Here is a 19,030-nt window from a genome sequence, read left to right as displayed (position 1 = left end):
CCCTGCCATTGGAAGCATTCACCATGTTAAACCCCCACTTATGACCCTGTTGTCCCAGCTAGTGTTACGTCAACACCAGCTAGAGTCCCTGGCGAGGAGGGAGCCTCAGCTGAGAAGAGGCCTCCATAAGGTTGTGCTATAGGCAGGCCTCTAGGGAGTCTTCTTAGTGGTTGATGGGAGAGGGTCCAGCCAGTTGTGGGTCAGGGCCACCCCTGGGCTGGTGGTCCTGGGTTCTATAAGAAAGCAGGTTGAGCAAGCCCCAAGAGGAACAGGCCAGTAAGCAGCACTCCTCCATGGCCTCTGCATCAGCTCCTGCCTCCAGGTTCCTGCCCTGTTTGAGTTCCCGTCCTGACTTGCTTTGATGATGAATAGTGATGTGGAAGTATAAGCCAAATAAACCCTTTCCCTTCCCAAGGTTCTTTGGTCATGGGGTTTCATCACAGCAATAGAAAGTCCAGCTAAGATGCCTGCTATAAAGAAGATTCAGACAGCTACAGCCAGGACTGGATGTTAGGAGAGGCACAGTGGTGTGTCTGTGTGTGTGTGTCTGTGTGTGTGTGTGTGTGTGTGTGTGTCTGTGTGTCTGTGTGTGTCTGTGTGTGTAGGGGGCAGTGGTTGGCCCTGGTCTGTGAATCAGTAGGTGGCTGTGAAAAATGGAAGGGGCTGTTGATCGATTACCTCTCTGTTCTTACAGCTTTGCTTTCACACTGCTCTAAGGGAAAAAAAAAATTAACCCTTCAAGTACCACTGTGCTAATGCATTACTTAAAAAACCAAAACCTCGAGCCGGTCGTGGTGGCGCACGTCTTTAATCCCAGCACTCGGGAGGCAGAGCCAGGCGGATCTCTGTGAGTTCGAGGCCAGCCTGGGCTACCAAGTGAGCTCCAGGAAAGGCGCAAAGCTACACAGAGAAACCCTGTCTCGAAAAAACAAAAAAACAAAAAAAACAAAAAAAAAAAAAACAAAAACAAAACCCAAAACCTCTTGACATAAGGGGCTCTAGAGACAGCTTAGCAATTCGGAGCACTTGTTTTTGCAGAGGACCTGGTCTGATGCCCAGGCATACACAGACATGTATGTGAACAAAACATGCATACACAGAAAATAAAATGAGTACATCTAAACAAAATTAGAAAAGAGAAACTGTTGACATACACTCTGGTTTGAAAAATGGATGCAGGTTAACGTATCCAGTTTCATCAATTCTCTCCCTTGGAGCAAGTTTTGTTATTAGCGCTAGGGGATGAACCCAGGGTGTAGTACAGGCCAGACAAATGGGGTATTGCTGCCTCTCACTCCCAGCCCTGACAACTCTTCAATTTAGCATGTTACTGTTCAATAGAAATACTGTCTAGGAAAGAGATGAGAAATAGACCAACGAGAGCTACATTGTACCACCCTGTCTCCAAAAAACAAACAAGAGAGAAACAGGTGAAAACATTTTATCACCATGGCCTTGACAGTCAAGAGTTCTCACTGCTACCAGCCCAGAACTGGGGCAGCCAGACCCTTTTCGAGGTCTCTTCACTGCGCTACATCTGCTGGCCTTCCATAGCCATTTGTGGACGGTGCTGCACACGACGCTGCCTTAATTCCGCTCAGGTTCCTTCCTAATTTTGAAAGGTTCAGACAATCTCCAGATAATAAATATAGTGCTTTAAAAATGCCACATAGTTTAGTGTCTGCACTGGTTATTTAACTGCATTGTTATTTAACTTATTTTTTCCCCCTCTTAACTATTTGTAAAGTTGCTTTTATATAAAACATTTTACATGTTTATATCTTTCTTTCTTTCTTTTTTTTTTTAAAGTTTTAAAGTTTTTATGTGTCTGGGTGTTTTGCCTGTATATATGTCTGGTGCCCATGGAGGCCAGAACAGGGTTTCAGATCCTCTGGAAGTGGAGTTATAGATGGTTGTGAGATATCATATTAGGTGCTTGGAATTGAACCTGGGTCCTCTGGACATGCAGCCTGTGCTCTTAACTCCTGAGCCATCTCCTCAGCCCCCATATTTGTATCTTACAGTCAGATATATTTAACCCACGGCACAGTAGTCAACTGCATTGCTAACGCTCAGGGAATGCACAGTGATTGTCCGAGGAAGCTAAACAAACTGATTTCCAACAGACACCATGTCCCCCACTCTCGTTCCCTGCTGCAATGCAACCATGTCCTAGCAGTAACTGAGCTTAGACTGTCTTTTCTAACTCGGGCCAGTTAATAATTTAAGCATCTCCTAAATTATTATCTTGAAACTAACAAAAGGTAAGCTTCCCTTTTGAGCATCTTGATTTGGCAGCCAAGGCACCCAGAGTGAACCTTTAGGCTGTGGGTGTCTCTTGCCATTTCATGAACTTGTGATTTGGGGATGGTTTATTAGCCTTCAAAACACAATCCTGCAATTTAGGGATTTTACCACTAGATGGTGATGGGGATCTTGGTCAAAGTCATACAACCCACAATTGTAAGGTACCTGCCCAACATTCTTAGCTTAACAATGATGCCTACAGGACACACACACACACACACACACACACACACACACACACACACACCACCACCAATAACAACAACAACAACAAAACCAACAAAACCAACCAAACCAAACCAAACCAACCAACCAACCAAACAAAAAAACAAAAAAAAAAAAAAAAAAAAAAAAAAAACACCAACCAAACAAAACCCCAAAACAAAAAAAAATTCACAAGGATTGGTGGCTTTATAATGTATTAACATTTATGAATTATGACTTTAAAACCTTTCCCAGAAAAACCATAAGATGTACCTTTCTATCTCATTTTAAACTTGTCTTGAAATTGTATTTCTCTTTAACTTAATAATTTTGGAACTTCAGTTTATTGGACAAGGAAGGTCACTGAGGCCCTTTCCTGCAGCCAGCCACTGGAGTTGGGGCCCATGAATACACTTCTCCATGCAGTGGTCCTTTGGGTCCACAGGGACTGTGTGGCTCAGATCACTTGCCTGGGGTATCTGAGGCCGCAGGTTCAATCTTTAGAAAAACACAGTAAAATAAGAAAGCATAGAGGTTCTCCTGGCTAAAGAGAAGGTCAGAGCTGGGAGAGAGGTGGGGGAAGTTGCCTCAGCAAGTTCCTGAGCATCTTTTGAATCGGGAGGAGGGGATATTTTGGCTTACATTTTAAGAACAATCTTACATTACACAGCAAAGAAGAAAACCAACCTCTAGCGCCTTTGTCTTGAATTTGAAAAGTGCCCCTCAGTAGAAAAGTTTTCTGAAGCCACAGGTGTAAAGAGTTTGACTAACCCTATAATTAGACACCCTTCTCAACTTTAAAACATTTAGGTGGAAAAAAAGGGCTGTGTTTGGTGTTTCCCGGCAGCTTGGACCAGAATCCGATCCTCTCATGTGACAAAAAGAAACATACGATTGATTCTCAGTTCTCCTGAGAATTGGCCTTAGATTCGGGGTTCTCTCTGTCTCAGGCTGGACAGAGTTTTCCTTGTTATTTGGGGAAAATTCCCTTTTCTTAGGTCTAGGAGTGGGGATGAGTTTTAGGAAAACCTTTACAAATTTCCTCTAGCCAAGGTCTTCTCAGTACATTCCTCTGGGGAACTTCCAAATCCAGGCCCTATTGTCCTATCCAATCTATAGTCAAGATTGGACCACTCCTCCAAACCCTCAGCTCCCACAGCTGCTTATTTAAACCTGATGGATAAAGAATCTCACTTTCCACTCTATAGTAGCAAACCAGACTATACACTAATTTTTAGTGGGAAGCCGTTCTAGCCAGGACCTTGAAGCACCGCCCCTAGTGAGGTGGCAGGTAATTGTTACATCTGCCTATGACCTTGAAGTACATGCCCCTGGGTCGTGGCCACTGCGGAGGGGCGGGCAGGAGGAGACCCTTAAGACCTGGGATGTATGTATGCAGCACTCTTTACTCCCTCGTGGTTCTGGATGCTGGGACAGACCAGCAGATCTTGAAAGAAGATCAGCATGGGACATAGCTCGGCTTTCCCGGACCCTACAATAAATGCCAATAGACTCTGTGGATTTCTCGAATTACTGATTTTTCTGAACTTCAGCCATAAATAGTGCCATCTGACCCCCAGAATCTATACACTACATGTTAAACCTAATCCCCAGGAGAAGGCATCCAGGAGGAGGGCTTTGGGAGGGGCTAGGTCTTAAGGGTGGGTGCTGTGCCTTCTCTTCTTTGAGGTCTTGTCTCCTTTCTCTGCTCTCTAACATCTGAGGACTCAAAAGTGATGAGAAAGCGGGCCCTCAACACACACTGACTTGCCAGTCTATAGCAGATTAAGTCGTACATACTACGGTAATTTGTGACAGTAGCCTGAATTGACTTCCTGAATTGAACAGGAAGATCCAAGGGGAAAAAAAGGACTCCTCCCCTCTTTTCCCCATCTAAATGTTTTAAAATTGAGAATGGTGACCAATTAAATACCCTTTAAATCCGTGGCGTCAGAAAACCATTAATCCTACTTAACAGTTTTTTTTTTCTTCCCAATTGATGGAGCAATGAGCTAAAAATAGAACCCAAATTCCATATGCTGCCCCAGAGGGCCCAGGGGCTCTGCTTCCGATGTTCCCTTCCCATCTCACACCAGCAACTGCCTCTGCTCTCCACAGGCCAGTGTTCAGATCCCTGACGCCCCCCAGCACTGTGGTTTCTATTCTGAGCATGCTCCCTCCCTCCCTCATCAGCCCTCAGCAAGTGCCCTCTCCTCAGCCCTCTCTGTTGGCCACTTCCAGAGCAGCAGACTGACTCGTCTCTCTGCCCAGTCTCCCTTCATGCCATGGCTCTGTCATGAGCACTTGAACTTACCTGGCTTATGACGTGCTAACCTGCCTCCCTCACCCTGCTTCGGTAAGCTCTAGAGGCAGCAGACGACGTGCGATGGCTGATAAACTGTGTCCTGAAATTTTGAGCCCAACACTGCAAACCAGTGGAGCGCGCCCACTGGCCCCTCTGATCATCCTCCTCCTACCTCCACCTCAGAGGAAGGTCCCCAGGAGCACTGAGAGGTTTGCCAGGCTGGAAGCCACAGGGAGTGAAGTAAGCCTCTCTGCTCCCAGGCCTGTTAGATGTCCAGTCACAGCTGTGAGTAGTTCTCAGCTAGGCTGTGGTGACTTCTCCCTGGGCTAACTTTCCACAACTCTCCCTTCAGTCCAGTGATTCCAGGGTCTGGACTCCAGAAGCAGACAGAAGTGTCAACTCTGAAGCGTGATTCTATCGTTTTTCACCCAGATGATCTTGCGTTCAAACCTCAAAGTCATCTGTTCAACGGGAATGGCGGTAGCACACACCTCAGAGGGTGGTAGGTAGTGAGATGGAGCAGGTGATGCCGGCAAAGGACTCAGAAAAGATCCTCGCAGAATGCTGTCCACCCAGCAGTCCTTACCCGGCCCTGTCTCAGTCAAGGGTTTCTATTGCCGTGAAGAGGCACCGTGACCACGGCAGCTCTTACAAAGGGAAGGCAGACCTGGTCCTGGGGAAGGAGCTGAGAGTTCTGCATGTTGGTGCCCAGGCAGCAGAAGTGAATGCCACATAGGCCCAGCATCTGAGACCTCAACGCTGTCCCCACAGTGACACACTTCTGCTGGGGGATGGTCTGCATGTCAAACTGCTCCCATTGGTCAATAAATAAAACACTGATTGGCCAGTGGATAGGCAGGAAGTATAGGCAGGACTAACAAGGACTAACAGAGAGGAGAAAAGAAAGAACAGGAAGGCAGAAGGAGTCACTGCCAGCCGCCACCAAGACAAGCAGCATGTGAAGATGCTGGTAAGCCACAAGCCACGTGGCGAGGTATAGATTTATGGAAATGGATTAATTTAAGATATAAGAACAGTTAGCAAGAAGCCTGCCACGGCCATACAGTTTGTATGCAATATAAGTCTCTGTGTTTACTTGGTTGGGTCTGAGCGGCTGTGGGACTGGCGGGTGACAAAGATTTGTCCTGACTGTGGGCCAGGCAGGAAAACTCTAGCTACACACTTCCTCCAACAAGGCCACACCTCTTAATAGTGCCACTCCCTATGATCCAAGCATTCAAACACATGAGTCTATGGAGGCCAATTCTATTCAAACCACCATATGCCCACCTCTGGCACGTTCTGCCCCTTTGGCTGGTCATGTTCAGTGGTTTGTTCTTTTCACAGCTACTTTTATTGGCTGACTATCACTGAAGTATCTGCAGAGTCCTGGCACACAACACCAGCCAGCACACCCTAGAAGTAGTCAGTGTTGTGGGCAGAAGGAAATGACCTCCTGTCACCGTGTGGTTTCAACAGTCGGCAGTTACCAAGTGTGCTCACTGGATGCTTCACTGCCCTGGGAGGAGGGGGCTCTCGCTAAGGTCTCGGGGCCCAGTTTATAATGGTCTGCTGGATGCCAGGCAAGAAAATCCAGCAGAGTAAGAGAAAGGTAGAAGATTGAAAGGACCCCTCGGCACTTCAACCCTCCGGAAAGATCTGGAGACACCAGCCTTTCTCCTCAGTGCCTCTGTCCATGCTGCACTTCAGAGTGGTTCTTCACTTACGGTTTAGAGATGCTATCATAGAAGTCAATATACTGTCGTAGAAGATGATCATGGTTTTTCTACATGCTTGGCTTATTATTCCCTTGCTGACTGATCTTGGAAGAAATGGACAGAATCCCTCCGGTGCCAACGGCAGGGCTCCAACAGAGACAGCTCAGTCTAGAAATGTATCTCAGGCAAGCTCACCTCCCTTTAATTTGTGCCTTAGTGTCTCCACACGAAATAAAGGATCGGGAGTCTTGACTGGGACAAATGATTAACAACAACAACAACAACAATAAGCAGTCACCATCAAGGTTACTAAAAGCAGGGCTTTGTACAGTCAGGGAGGAGCCGCCACCCAGCACGGTCCTGGGACGGGGATGGATGCGGAGAAAGGCCTGTCCCACGCCCCCAGCCAGCCGCCCTCCTGGAGGCGTTACCTTCACAAACTGCACGTCACTGAGGATGTGCACCGAGTAGTCGGGTGTGTAGAGGTTGTTGCTGCTGCTGTACAGCTGCGTGTTGCTCCCGCCAAAGTCGCTGCGCTCTCGGTTTGGAGACTCGGAGCGATTCAAGCCACTGCATCGGGAAGGGGACCGGTTTACTGCAGATGGTGAGGAAGAGGGAGGGGATCGAGAGACGAGGCAAGGAATGGCAGGTGGGGAAAAAAGAGGAGGGACGAGAGGAAGGAGGAAGAGAGAAAAAGGTGCTGTTTACCGAGGTCCCATGGCACTACCGGGCAATGGTGGCGTTGCAGAATCAGGGGCCCACACTCCACCAGAGCCCAAGAAAGGAGTGGCTTGTGGGGGTTGCCTCCCGTGAGGCACCACCCGACCCAGGGAGGAAGCCAGAGCGCTTGTTTCCCCTAGATGGTGGGCAGAGTGGGCTGTCTTGGCTCCTGTCTTCAAGTTATGTGCACGAGGACCCCCCAAATATACAAGAATAGTGCTCTGTACATGGTACACAGCAGAGACCCCTTATTGGGGCAAGGCACTGTATACAATGCAACAACAAATCCTTTCAGAGACCAAAATACGTCTTCAGAATCGCCTGTCACTTCACCATGGCCATATTTTAGTGTGGCTAAACTCAGGTCTGCCTCAACAGTAGCAGGCCCTGGATCACGAGTGTCAAGAGAGGCCCACAAGCCATAAGGGTAAATACTTACAAGTTATATAGCATGCTAATATGCAGTTAAAATGTTTTATCTTTGCCTTTCATAACTGTTTCTATCAACCTGTAAGGCAAGGTTCAACTCCTTGATTTTTGTGGCAGAAACAGGGCTGTATGGGGTGAGCCAGGCCCGGGTCTTCGGGCTTCTGGACTAGTACCTTTCAGGGATGTTTGGTTGTAGAACTCTAGGACTCTGCATGTTGAAGATGTGTAGCAGGATCTAACTCCCTTTGACTCTCTGAATGTCTTGCCTCATCCAGAGACGCAGCACTGAGGAGAGCCACAGGGTCCTTGAAAATGTGGGTCATGGAAAGGCTCCAATCTAGCACAAATGGAGCCTGGAATAATCCACAGACTTTCTGCCAAAGACATACTCCATGGCTGCTTTAAATTCAGTAAAGACCAGCCATTTGGTTTTATGGGAAGTGAGCTATCTTCCCTGGGACCAATAGGTATGAGGAAGCTGAAGGTGACCCTAGGCATCGTCTCAACCCTGGGGTAAGCCTAATGAGAGAATACAAAGCCCTTCTCATCCCTCTGATGCCACTCTGCACGACTTCCCCAGAGGCTAAGGAGGCCATTGGGTTCTCAGAACTCAGATCTACTTCAGAGAGCTCAAGTGAAGACTCAAAATCCTCAAAGTTTTTTTTTCAGGGTGAAACTTAGTGCTTTAATTCTGCCCCCTGAGATGCTGCTGCTGTCAGTCAGGATGTCTGATTAGCACCTACTGGAATGAGTCACAGAGTTGGATGATTTGTCTATTTGCCAAGCCGTTACAGCTTGGCAAACTACGGAGCAGACATTAAAATAAACATAGGTCGAACCACCTTCTCTCTAGAACCACAAGAATCGCTGCTTTCGTATGATTATAGAACTGGGGATCCCACTTTTATCTGTCATCTCTGCAGATGCCATTTACTTGTATGCAGCTGTTTACCCTCAGAAACCCGGGAGTCCGCCTTGACTCCCCTACTCTCCAAGGAACACACCGAGACCTGCCATCGCCCTCTAACCCAAAGGCCCTCTGCTCTCTCTCCATCTCTGATCAAGGACAGTTACCATCTCCATGGTTGGGGTCACAATCTGGCCTCCTCACTTTTACCCTTAAACAGCAGCTTTCCCTTTGTGGGGTGCATTCCAAGATCCCCAGTAGATGCCTAAAACTCCAATAGTACAAACCCAATTTATATGCTGTGTTTCCCTACACACACATACATATGATAAAGTTTAAATTACAAACAAGAGATCACACATCACTGTGTATTCACTAATAAAACAGAATTATAGCAATATACACTATAATAAAAGTTGCTTATACATTATGAATTCCCTATTTCCTAAATTTTCAGTTTAATATTTATGGATCTTGACTGCCATCGGTGACTGAAATCACAAAAAATTTAAAGTATGGATAAAATGAGACCACTGAGATCCATTTCCATAAATTCATTTCTGATTCTATCTGAATAAACCCAGACTGCTTGCTGATGCCATTTTCCTGACTGATTTCCTCTTGGGCCCCTTCTCCTCTCTTGGCCTCTGGCCTCCTTGGCATCCTCAGTCACCTAAGTGTCTCTCCCTTGGTCTCTTTGCCAGTCCCTTGGTTCCCAGCCCTGCCTGCCAAGGTTTCTTCCTTCTCAATCCCTGGCTGTCACTGGAGAGGCTCACTTCTCTGAAGACTTCATCTGGGAGCCCTGAGAAGCTCCCCCATGTTCGCCGTTACTGCCCCCCTCCCCCAGTCCTTCAAAAAGCACTTTTCATGAAAATTACACATTCGTTAGCCCTGCCTAACTCTAAATTCAGCGAGAGTAGAGACCTTGCCTTTCCTGGTCATCATCAATATACACCCACAGAACCTGACCCGGGGCAGGTACTCAACATAAATGTAGAGTGGAAAAATCTGTACCTAACAGCCTTTGAAAGGACTTTAATTTAGAATCTACATTCTGTTTAAAGAGAGGTTTTAGAGCTCCAGAATGTTCTTGGGGCCCCCAAACCTCTCCTGTGTAAACTATAGTCATCTGGGGAACCCCCTCCTCTAAGAAGCTAGGGTTGGTAGCAGGATACCAGAAGTGCAGCTGGTTGGAGTTAAGTTCAAGAAGCCTCAGGCCTTGGCCGGCAGCTTAGGGGAAGAGGCTGAGGGGCACCAGGAGGCGCACACAAGACAGGCAGTCTTGGAGTCAGGGCCCTTGGGAGCTGCTTATTTACAGGTGTTGGAGGACCAGATCCTCCAGAGCGACTAAGGGCTGACAAGACAGTGGTAGAGGATTCAGTGATGTACCAGCAACTGTGAATGATGAGACTGTGCTCTTGGTCCCTTGAAAACAAAGTGATGAGTTCTGGCTTGGCTAAATCTATTTGCAGCTATTCAGGGTGGCAGCTGGCAGCCTGGGGTAGTTGTGGGAGTACCAGGTAGTCTCGCAGGAGGGCAGCTTCTTTGGCATATGATCAGGGTCTGGAAAGCGGAACCCTGACTCGGTGGGTCTTGGCTTCCACTCAGTTTGGGCACAACTCGGGGGGAGAAGACGTGAGCTCTACCTGTGGCTTCAGGTACCCTGAGATAGCACCTCTATCTTCCACTTTTCCTGACCAGACAGGGGCTCCACAGCCCACAGCTCCTGCCCCTAATTCTTACCTTCGGTCATGTTTCTAGAGATATTCAGAAAGGATAACAGGGAAACAGAGCCTTTCTTACCCTACTAAACTTCTCCCATCTGCAGAGGTGTTTGCCTGAACACTTCCATTCCTTGTTGGGAGTAGAGGCAACCACTACATCCTAGTTCCCCATAAAACTCACCATACATGAGCATCTAGGATAAGGAGGTCACCCTGCTTTCACTCAGGGATTCACATGTCAAACACAGTTAGATACTTTGCGGCTGTGTTGTGAGGAGGTACATATTTTTAATTTTTTAAAGTAAACACACCATCGGATGTTTATTTATAAAATCCCAAAGATTTTTCAACACCAAAAGATACAACTGTTTTGTAAAAGGAATTTTTAAGGGAAAAAAAAGAACCCTCATTTCGTGACAAAGAAAGTCCTAGCGCATCTGAATGTTGTGCAAGATGGATGTTTTAGTGTCCCAGAGCCTGACATTCCTCAATAGGTAGTATGCTGATGACTCGACATTTTGGTAATTGTGCACACACACACTCTGAGGCTTCAGAGCAAGGGAAATGGAAATGGAAATGCTTTTAATAAAAAAAGAGAAGAAATCAGTAACAGACGAGTGTCCCAGCAGCATGGCAAACTAGTTCAAGTTGTCTAATTCCCCTTGGCATCTCCTAAGAGCACGGAGGCACAGCTTGGGGGAACGGAGGGACGTGGAAAATCCTAAGTGCAGTGCAAGGAGGTCTGAAAGCCGCAGATCAAACAGCAGTGCGCAATGCTGCTGACCACAGGGACACCAGCAGGAGGTGGGCCAAGCGGCCAGCATGCCTTTGGCCTGCTTGTGGTATTATACCCTACCATGGAGCTGGCTCTGGGGTGACTGGGCGGAAGGGAGCACCATTTTCTACTCGGCATCACTAACTGCTCTGGAAGAGTATGGCAGACCTCCCTCCGTCCTGCAGTGTGGTCATCCTGCAAGAGCTGTCTGTCTTGGCTAGTGATTTATCAGTGACTGGGATTGGGTAGGGAAGAGAATGTGGAAAAGCTGGGGGAGGTGGAGGAAGGCACGGAAGAAGATTTTACACAGTCACTGATGCTGGCCCGAATCCCCGGCACCCTGTACTATACCGGAGCCTTGAAGACTGCAAGCGTTCTGGGACTGTTGCGTCACTGGTACCCACCTTTATCGAGGGAGCCTTCGCAACCCTATTCAGGGATCAAAACTCAAAATTCACAAGTAGGGTGTTTGACCCCCTCTGCCCCGGGAGTGTGAAGATTTGGGGAGCAGAAGGGCTCTGTGCCTCCCTGTCTACATCTTTTGGATCATCAGAGGGTTGAGGGGGAACTTCTTCCTTTGGCCACGGTTACTACCACAGGCCATCTGTGTTCCCCAAATCGGATGGGGATGGGGTTTAATTACATAGGCTTATAGTCGTACAAACTAAGATTATTAAAATTCATCATTCTTTGGTAGTTTAACATCAGACAACCAAATGCCAAGAGCCAGCCCTCCATCAAGCCCCATGTGAACTCTGCAAGTCAGCCTCAGTTACGATCCCAGATGAACTTGCTCACGTTTCAAGGAGTTTTAATGCTTCCCAAATGTTTACTACACAAGAGCCAACCCCAAGGAATATTTCCACTTGCCACATTGTACAAAGCTGAAAGATTATTTTTAGGGACTTCTTGTATATTCTGGGAGAAAACGCCATCATCTTTGATCTCAAAGCACGTTATGGATAGACAATCACAGCCTCAGTTGTGATGTCTCTCCTTTCTCTGTGTTCTTGTGGATTTGGGAGGATTGCCGTGGGAAAGTCAGTATTATATGCACCAGGAGAAGAATGAAGGAATGAATTTGGTGGGAGGGAATGATAACTGCAGGGGGGGGCAATGAGAAGTTTCATTTTTAAACAAAAGCACCTGCAAAGTTAGATAATTGCACTGTACTCTGGAGGTGATCCATGGACCACTAAGCTCTCTTTACTCCAAGCTCAAAGAAGGGCCCTACGGATAATGATTTGCAATCACATGCTCAATATTTCTGAAATATTTGGTACAAGGACTCTTGGACTCAGTCCAACGTGAGCACCATATTCATCAGCATGGCGAATGCAAACTCACTGCAGCCCTCTAGGGGGCGCCAAATGCCCACACGGAGAGACGCAGTGCCTGTCCCAGGCAGAGAAGCAGACCTAGCGATCCGCATCCCTCTACCTACTCACTACACAGACAAGACTGACCACATGGTGTAATTTCTGTGACTCTGTTTCCCTATAACTCCTACCCATCTCCCAAAGTGGCTGTGAGGAGTAAGGGAAAATGATTTCTTTTTAGAAATTTCTTTTAAATTTTACTTTTATGTGTACAAGTGGTTTGCCTGCATATATATATGGGCACAATATAGAATTCCTGGTACCCACGGAGGCCAAAAGAGGGCACTGGATCCCCCGCACCTAAGGTTACAGAGGGTTTTGAGCTGCCATGTGGGTACTGGGAACTCAGTCTGGTCCTCTACAAGAGCTAGTGCTCTTAACTTTTGGCCTCTCTTTCCAGTACTCTGATTTCTTTTTAAACTTGTTAATTTCTAGGGTTTATCTTTTTCCTATGCAATACAGGTGAAGGTTTACTTAATATGTATGTAAGTTTATATTTCTGGAGCAGAAATCAAGACTGGGAGTAGAAGGAACCCAAGACTTCTTGCCAAAAAACCCCTCAGCTTGCCACAAAACTACCAGACTTCTTTGCTAAAATGGGACAGAAACAGGGTGACAGAGGTAATGTTGTAGTGTAAGGTCCTGAGAATGTCACCCAGTTATCATGGAGGCCAGTGGTTGTCTAGAGACAGAGACCAGCAACGAGAATGGAGGAAAGAGCAGAGGCAGAAGGTGCTGGCTACTTGCTTTCTCTTGCTGCATCTATGACTGGTCCACCCTGCAGAGCTGAACCAAGCCTGGAAAAGAAGGGCCTTGTTCTCAACTCATTTACTGATGGTTTTCTGATGGACTGACTATCCATAGTCATGGAGAATGGGGAGAAGGTTGAAAGAACTCTCTGGGGCACATATCAGCCAGAGTAGAAATCTCTGCCTCTGGTGGGAGAACAGCCACACAGTGTGTTCATTCTCTGACACTGGGTTACATGAAGTTTTTCATAATAAATATCTGTGAACTACCATTATCCTTTATGTTGGAAAATTACAACTAGCTGGGTTGTCTGGCTAGTTGAGAGTTAATTAAAAAGAAAAATATATGCCTGCTTTGATTCTTCTGGTTTAAAATCTTGTAAAAATATGCACACACCACCCCCTTTCTGCAGCACATTCACAATGCACTCTTGGAATTCTCCAAGATTTGAAGGTCCGTGATGTGGTCATTTCTAATTTTGCTGGCATGTGGGGTTAGACCACGTAGCTGGTGTGGATACCAGATTGGCATCTCACAGAGACTGATCTAGCCTGTAGCCATTGGGAAGGCATGAACTCCCACAAAGGAAGAAGAGCTTTATTTCTTAGTGGAAAATTACCATCCACGGAGAGAGAAAACTTTGGTGAAATTTGAGACGGTGGTTAACTTGTCTTGAACAGATAAACATGGGAACCAGATGGTTTTGGATGAGAAAATGTGATTTGGGAGAGAAGTTAAAATAACGATGTTTGAAGTTATGAATATGGGGTCTGAGGTCGCAGGGCATGGTCTTTCCAATGTAGAAGGTCAACTGACCAGACATAACTGGGTTTTGGAACACGGAGGATATGGTGGGTGTGGGTGGGGAGACATAGATGAAGAAACCACAGGGAACTGGGCTTTTTAGCAGCAGGAAATTTTAACTAATAAATTCCTGCTTTGGTCCTCACTCCATGGTACTATCAACCTTTAAAGATAGAAACAACATAAAAAAAGCTATTTAATTATTCAGATTTACTGTAATCAACTCAGTTACTGGGCTACTGAGCACTCTAGTAGGCTTTACTTGATTAAAAAGAAAACAATCAAATGTATTTCGTTAACATGAGGAGTTAAATTTAACGAAAAGCTACGTGGGCATGTTTACATACAGTAGTAGCGTTTGTATGAGCAGAACCACAGGAATGCAACAGCCCTTCAGTAGATTGCTAGGACGAGGGTGATGGGTCGGTGGCTAACTACATCGGTGAAAAGGAGATGGTAGGAATGCAGGGCAGGGTCTCATTATTTCCTCCTACTGTGCTTTTCATCCCTCCATTCTGCAGAGTCAAATTACGTGGAAGAACTCACACTGCTCCTCACCTCAATCATTGTGATATGCGTATACACGTATATACATGTGTATACGTATATACATGTGTATATATATCCTGGCAGGAAAATCCCCAACGGGTGCTGTTGAACCAGCTCATCATGCAAAACGAGTGTCACTTGTGGGCTGCACTATGCCTCAGTCATTGGAGTGCCTGTGGGTGGAGACCAGCTCTCATGCAGGACAGTGAGGGAGAGCGGATGCCTCCTACTAACCCAGCTGGATCTACAGAGACCCGAGATACTCATGCATGTTTACCTGGGGAGCCTGCCAGAGAGTCCCCTCTGCTGAAGGCGAAGGTACGAGACACAGAGACGGGCACTAAAGAGTCGGGGGCCAAGGGTATGTGAGTGGCAAAGGAGAAGATAAACACAGAAGAAGAGAGACAAAGAGCAAAATGGGTGAGATAGTCTGTTCCTGGTTCTTCACAATATCACATTTTCTTGGCAAAAAATAAACCTTGCTTCAGGAAGCACAGGAATTGCGTGTTTATGAAGTCACTCTCCAGAGAGACAAAATAAAGTGAACTTCACCGAAGGTCTCCTGAAAGGATATGCAATGATCTCAGTGGGAATCACAGATGCCAGTCAGTGCCCTTGGCGGGAGCACACAAGCAGCTTTCTCTCTGAGGTGTCCAACTATCGTTAGCAAACCTGCTAGAGCCCAGCACTGTCCCATGCCCTCCGCTCTCTCCCAGTTGTCTCAGATAGCCTGCTCACATAGGAGAGCCTTTGGGTGGACATTCAGAGGCCAGGAAGCCAGGTGCATGCTCCTGTGAGGGCATCTGCGAGGAGGCTGGATCCTGCCAGGCTACCAGGTGATGCTCTACTATGGTGCAGTGCTGGTGAGGAGCTGTGCATGACTAGAGGCTTCGGGCAAAGTCAGGGCAGGTTTCTGGTTCAACTGTGAGTCAATTTTATGAATCAAATCACAGTTACTTTCTAGAAATCACAAGTGTCCCAACGCACCTTTCTTTTCTTCTCTTTTCTCTCCCCCTTTCTCTTTCTCTAGAGTCAGAAATGGTGGTGGCCATCACTCAGATTATGCAGGACTCCAGTTCTTTCCTCATGTTAATCCTGATGCACTGCTCTACATAGGATGTCTGTCTGTCTTAGCTGACTGTTCTCAGTATCCCTTCCCAGGACCCAAGTGGAACTGATCTATCTGTAGGCTGAAGGCACAGTGAAATAGGCTTCTGCAGCTTTCTCTTCTGTATCACAGATTTGATCTGAAATTACTTATTCATGCAGGCAAAAAGGAGGATTTTTTTGTTTGCTTTTGTTTTGTTTTGAACCTATCTGCTAACCATTAGTTCTGCCATAGGATGTCAGTGAGTGTTTGAACCGGCCTCTGTTCTGAGACACACTGGAGTAAGAGTCCCCAGTCTCCAGTTCTTCCTAAATTAAATGTCGACTCTGCTAAGCAGATCTCAGGTTTGTTCTTACTGCAAACCACTGTACGCTCCTGTTCTACCTGAGCTCATGTGAGGCTCCACTAGAAAGCCAGGCTCCCTCATCATGGACTCCTGGATTCCTGGCAAATCAAAATCAAGATAAAGAATAGAGTGTGAGCTGGGCACAGTGGCATGCCTTTAACTCCAGCATTCAGGAGACAAAGATACATAGATCTTTGTGAGTTTTGGTCTACATAGCAAATTCTAGGCTAGTCAGGCTACATAATGAGACCCTGTCTCAAAAAGGGGTGGTGGGGGTGGATAGAGTGTGGATTGTGCTCCCCATGCCACATTCAGGAACATCGGGGAGAATTCTTTGTAACATCAAGTTCAACCGTGAGGCACAGGTCAAAGGTGTCCCCACAAATGCACCCTCAACTTCAATGACACTGCAGCCTGCTAGGTCAAAGCCCTACAAGAGTTTACTGCTCTCTGGTTTAGACTCAAGCTCCACTGCCAACTACACGCTGACGTTCTTGGCTAGTAAAGGGGAGCTGGAGCCGTGTGGTGGCGCACGCCTTTAATCCCAGCACCTGGGAGGCAGAGGCAGGCAGATCTCTGAGAGTTCAAGGCCAACCTGGGCTACAGAGTGAGTTCCAGGATATGCACAGAGCTACACAGAGAAACCCTGTCTCGAAAAACCAAAAGAAAAAAAAAGAGGTAGAGCTGGGTGCCTCTGAACCTTGACTTCAGCACCACTTAGGGAACAACCGTGGGGCCCAGGGGAACTTAGCACTTGCTCCACACTTCACTCAGGAGGAAGAATTGGATGGAGGATACACAACATCTCTTTCCACTACTGGCCAATGATATTTATCTTTCCTGAACATGTATAAAGGTTCAGAAGCATGGGAAAGGAAAGAGAATTTAATGTGTCCTTTAAATTGAATACAAAGTATAATGATTCATGGATATGAAGAGGCCATGATAACCCATTACTTTATGTGTTAACTCAAAAAAAATGAATAAAATATGAAGAAAAAAGACAACTATTACTAGCTTACTCTTTTTTTCACTGATAAAATTGCAGGCTTTTTGAGAGAACTAGAATCAGAGGAAGCCAGATAACATCTTCTTACTTGAAATTGTTTTTACATTTATTGACTTGTGTGTATGTGTAGTGTGTGTGTGTATGTGTAGTGTGTGTGTGTGTGTCACAGCATGTGGGTGAAAGTCAGTGATCTCCTTTTCCAATGAGGACTCCAGCCACCAGACTCAGCAGCAAGTGTCCCTCCCTGCTGAGCCATCTTGTTGGCCCTCTTTAAAGAAAGTCAGATGAAGTGGAGGGACGCGTGGGGAGACTTCTGAAGCTCTCTTTTTCTTTTCTCACAGCTCCTTTTAAGAGCCGGCACAGAGCCAGCATTTCTATGCAGCATCTCAGAGTGCTAGGAGCAGTGTCTAGGGTGATGCCTGGGCACCTCCTTGTGAGAATGAAGGGTTCCCTGGTCCTGGAAACCGTCTCACACCTGTTCACCTCTCTATACGGAACACTGGTGCCTCTTTTATCAACCTTGCTTGACAGTCATTGCCTGACATAAATACCATACCATATCACTTCCTTCCTTCCTTTGCTTTTTCTTTCCTTAACAGATCTCCTTACTCAAGTTCTACATATCCCTGTGGGTAGAACAGATACTTAAGACTTCATTTCAGCCATCTGGTGGGCTAGGAAGGAAAATGACATGGTAAATTATTCTATCATTTCCATATAGCCATTGCATTCTCAAACACGGACCTAAAAATCTCTTCATTGTGCTGTGAGAACAAGTCATGACACAGGCGTGCCCTATCTAGGTAAGTCACCAACTGCTGGATGATATGGACACGCTATTTCTTTATCTTTTCTTATTAAAAATTTTATTAATACCCTATTTATTTAAATATTTTTGTTGTGCTGAAATTTGAACTCAGGGCATTGCCCATACTAGACAACTACTTGACCACTGCTCTATATGCCCAGCCCCATTTTCTCATTCTGAAGTGACATCTACCTTGCTCTGTTCTTGGGATAGCAAGCTCCAAAGTCTTGCTATTTATCTCTGATAAATTCCAATATAAGACACTATGTCAATTATTTTCTATGATGAAAGGAAACTTGCTATTAAAGTGGCCACCGCAGTGCAAAATTTAACTAATGAATCTAAAGGAAATCTAGAGAAAATTCTTTCTGGATCACGTTTACATCACAATGGAAGCCATGCCTTCTACACACAAACAAACTCTGCACAGCAAGAAGGTTCAGCACAGAAGGGCAGATCAAGCCAGCCACCAGCCCTGTGCCAGCCCCCACCCCAGGCAGCATGCACAGCCAGCTGGCAGCCACCTCCTCACCAACAGAGAGGTTGTGAGCAAGGAAAGAGCAGCAGCTAAGTAGCAGATTGCACCAGCCTTGATTTACAACACTCAATGTCACAGTCACTTTTCCCTGAGGACAAACACCACAGGCAAAATCATAGCACTCCAGGTAAAGGGCAGGGGTGAATTATCACTGCAGTGAAAGGGAGGCCGAACCCATACCAGAGCACACAGGTCAGCTGCCTGCACTCCCCAGCAGGTGGCAACTCATGGTGCCCTCTGCCACACCACACACCCACCCCCCTCTACTTACATTTGTCACTTGTGTGTGAACAGAGAAGTCACAACACACATTTCAGACACACAAAACTTAAGCCTCCGTGCTCTGTGGGTACCTGGTGGGAGGCAATGTTCCTGGCAGAGCATTATACAGAGGCTGCCAGCATTTTGTGTGAGCCCGTGTTCAAATAGCTTGGTTCAGGTTCCCAAAGTGGGCTGAGGCAGTGCCATGGTGGGGAAGGTGAGGAAGGGGTTTGAGAGATACATACGAAAGACAGAGGATCCAGCCAGACTTCCAACCTTCCGCACGTCATTATCTAAGGACAGAAGGATGCAGTGGGTTTCAGAAGTAATTCAGAAAACATAACTTCTTATGGAAATCTCCACTTCCACTCCACCCCAGCACCAATTAA

At 46.5% G+C, this 19,030-nt stretch overlaps 1 protein-coding gene across 1 annotated transcript in view; it reads right to left on the bottom strand.

Annotated features, from left to right (window-relative positions):
* Cnnm1 (cyclin and CBS domain divalent metal cation transport mediator 1) overlaps window positions 1–19,030 on the bottom strand; it is a 56,174-nt gene that overhangs the window by 6,833 nt on the left and 30,311 nt on the right. Inside the window, 3 exon segments of the mRNA XM_028888846.2 lie at window positions 6,966–7,129; window positions 14,849–14,911; window positions 18,887–18,934. Coding sequence (XP_028744679.2) covers window positions 6,966–7,129; window positions 14,849–14,911; window positions 18,887–18,934 — 275 coding nt within the window.

Source organism: Peromyscus leucopus, chromosome 1 (assembly GCF_004664715.2).
Source record: "Peromyscus leucopus breed LL Stock chromosome 1, UCI_PerLeu_2.1, whole genome shotgun sequence".
Classification (NCBI taxonomy): domain Eukaryota; kingdom Metazoa; phylum Chordata; class Mammalia; order Rodentia; family Cricetidae; genus Peromyscus; species Peromyscus leucopus.
Note: the sequence above shows the minus strand (reverse complement) of the source record. Positions and strands in the feature narration are given on the sequence as shown.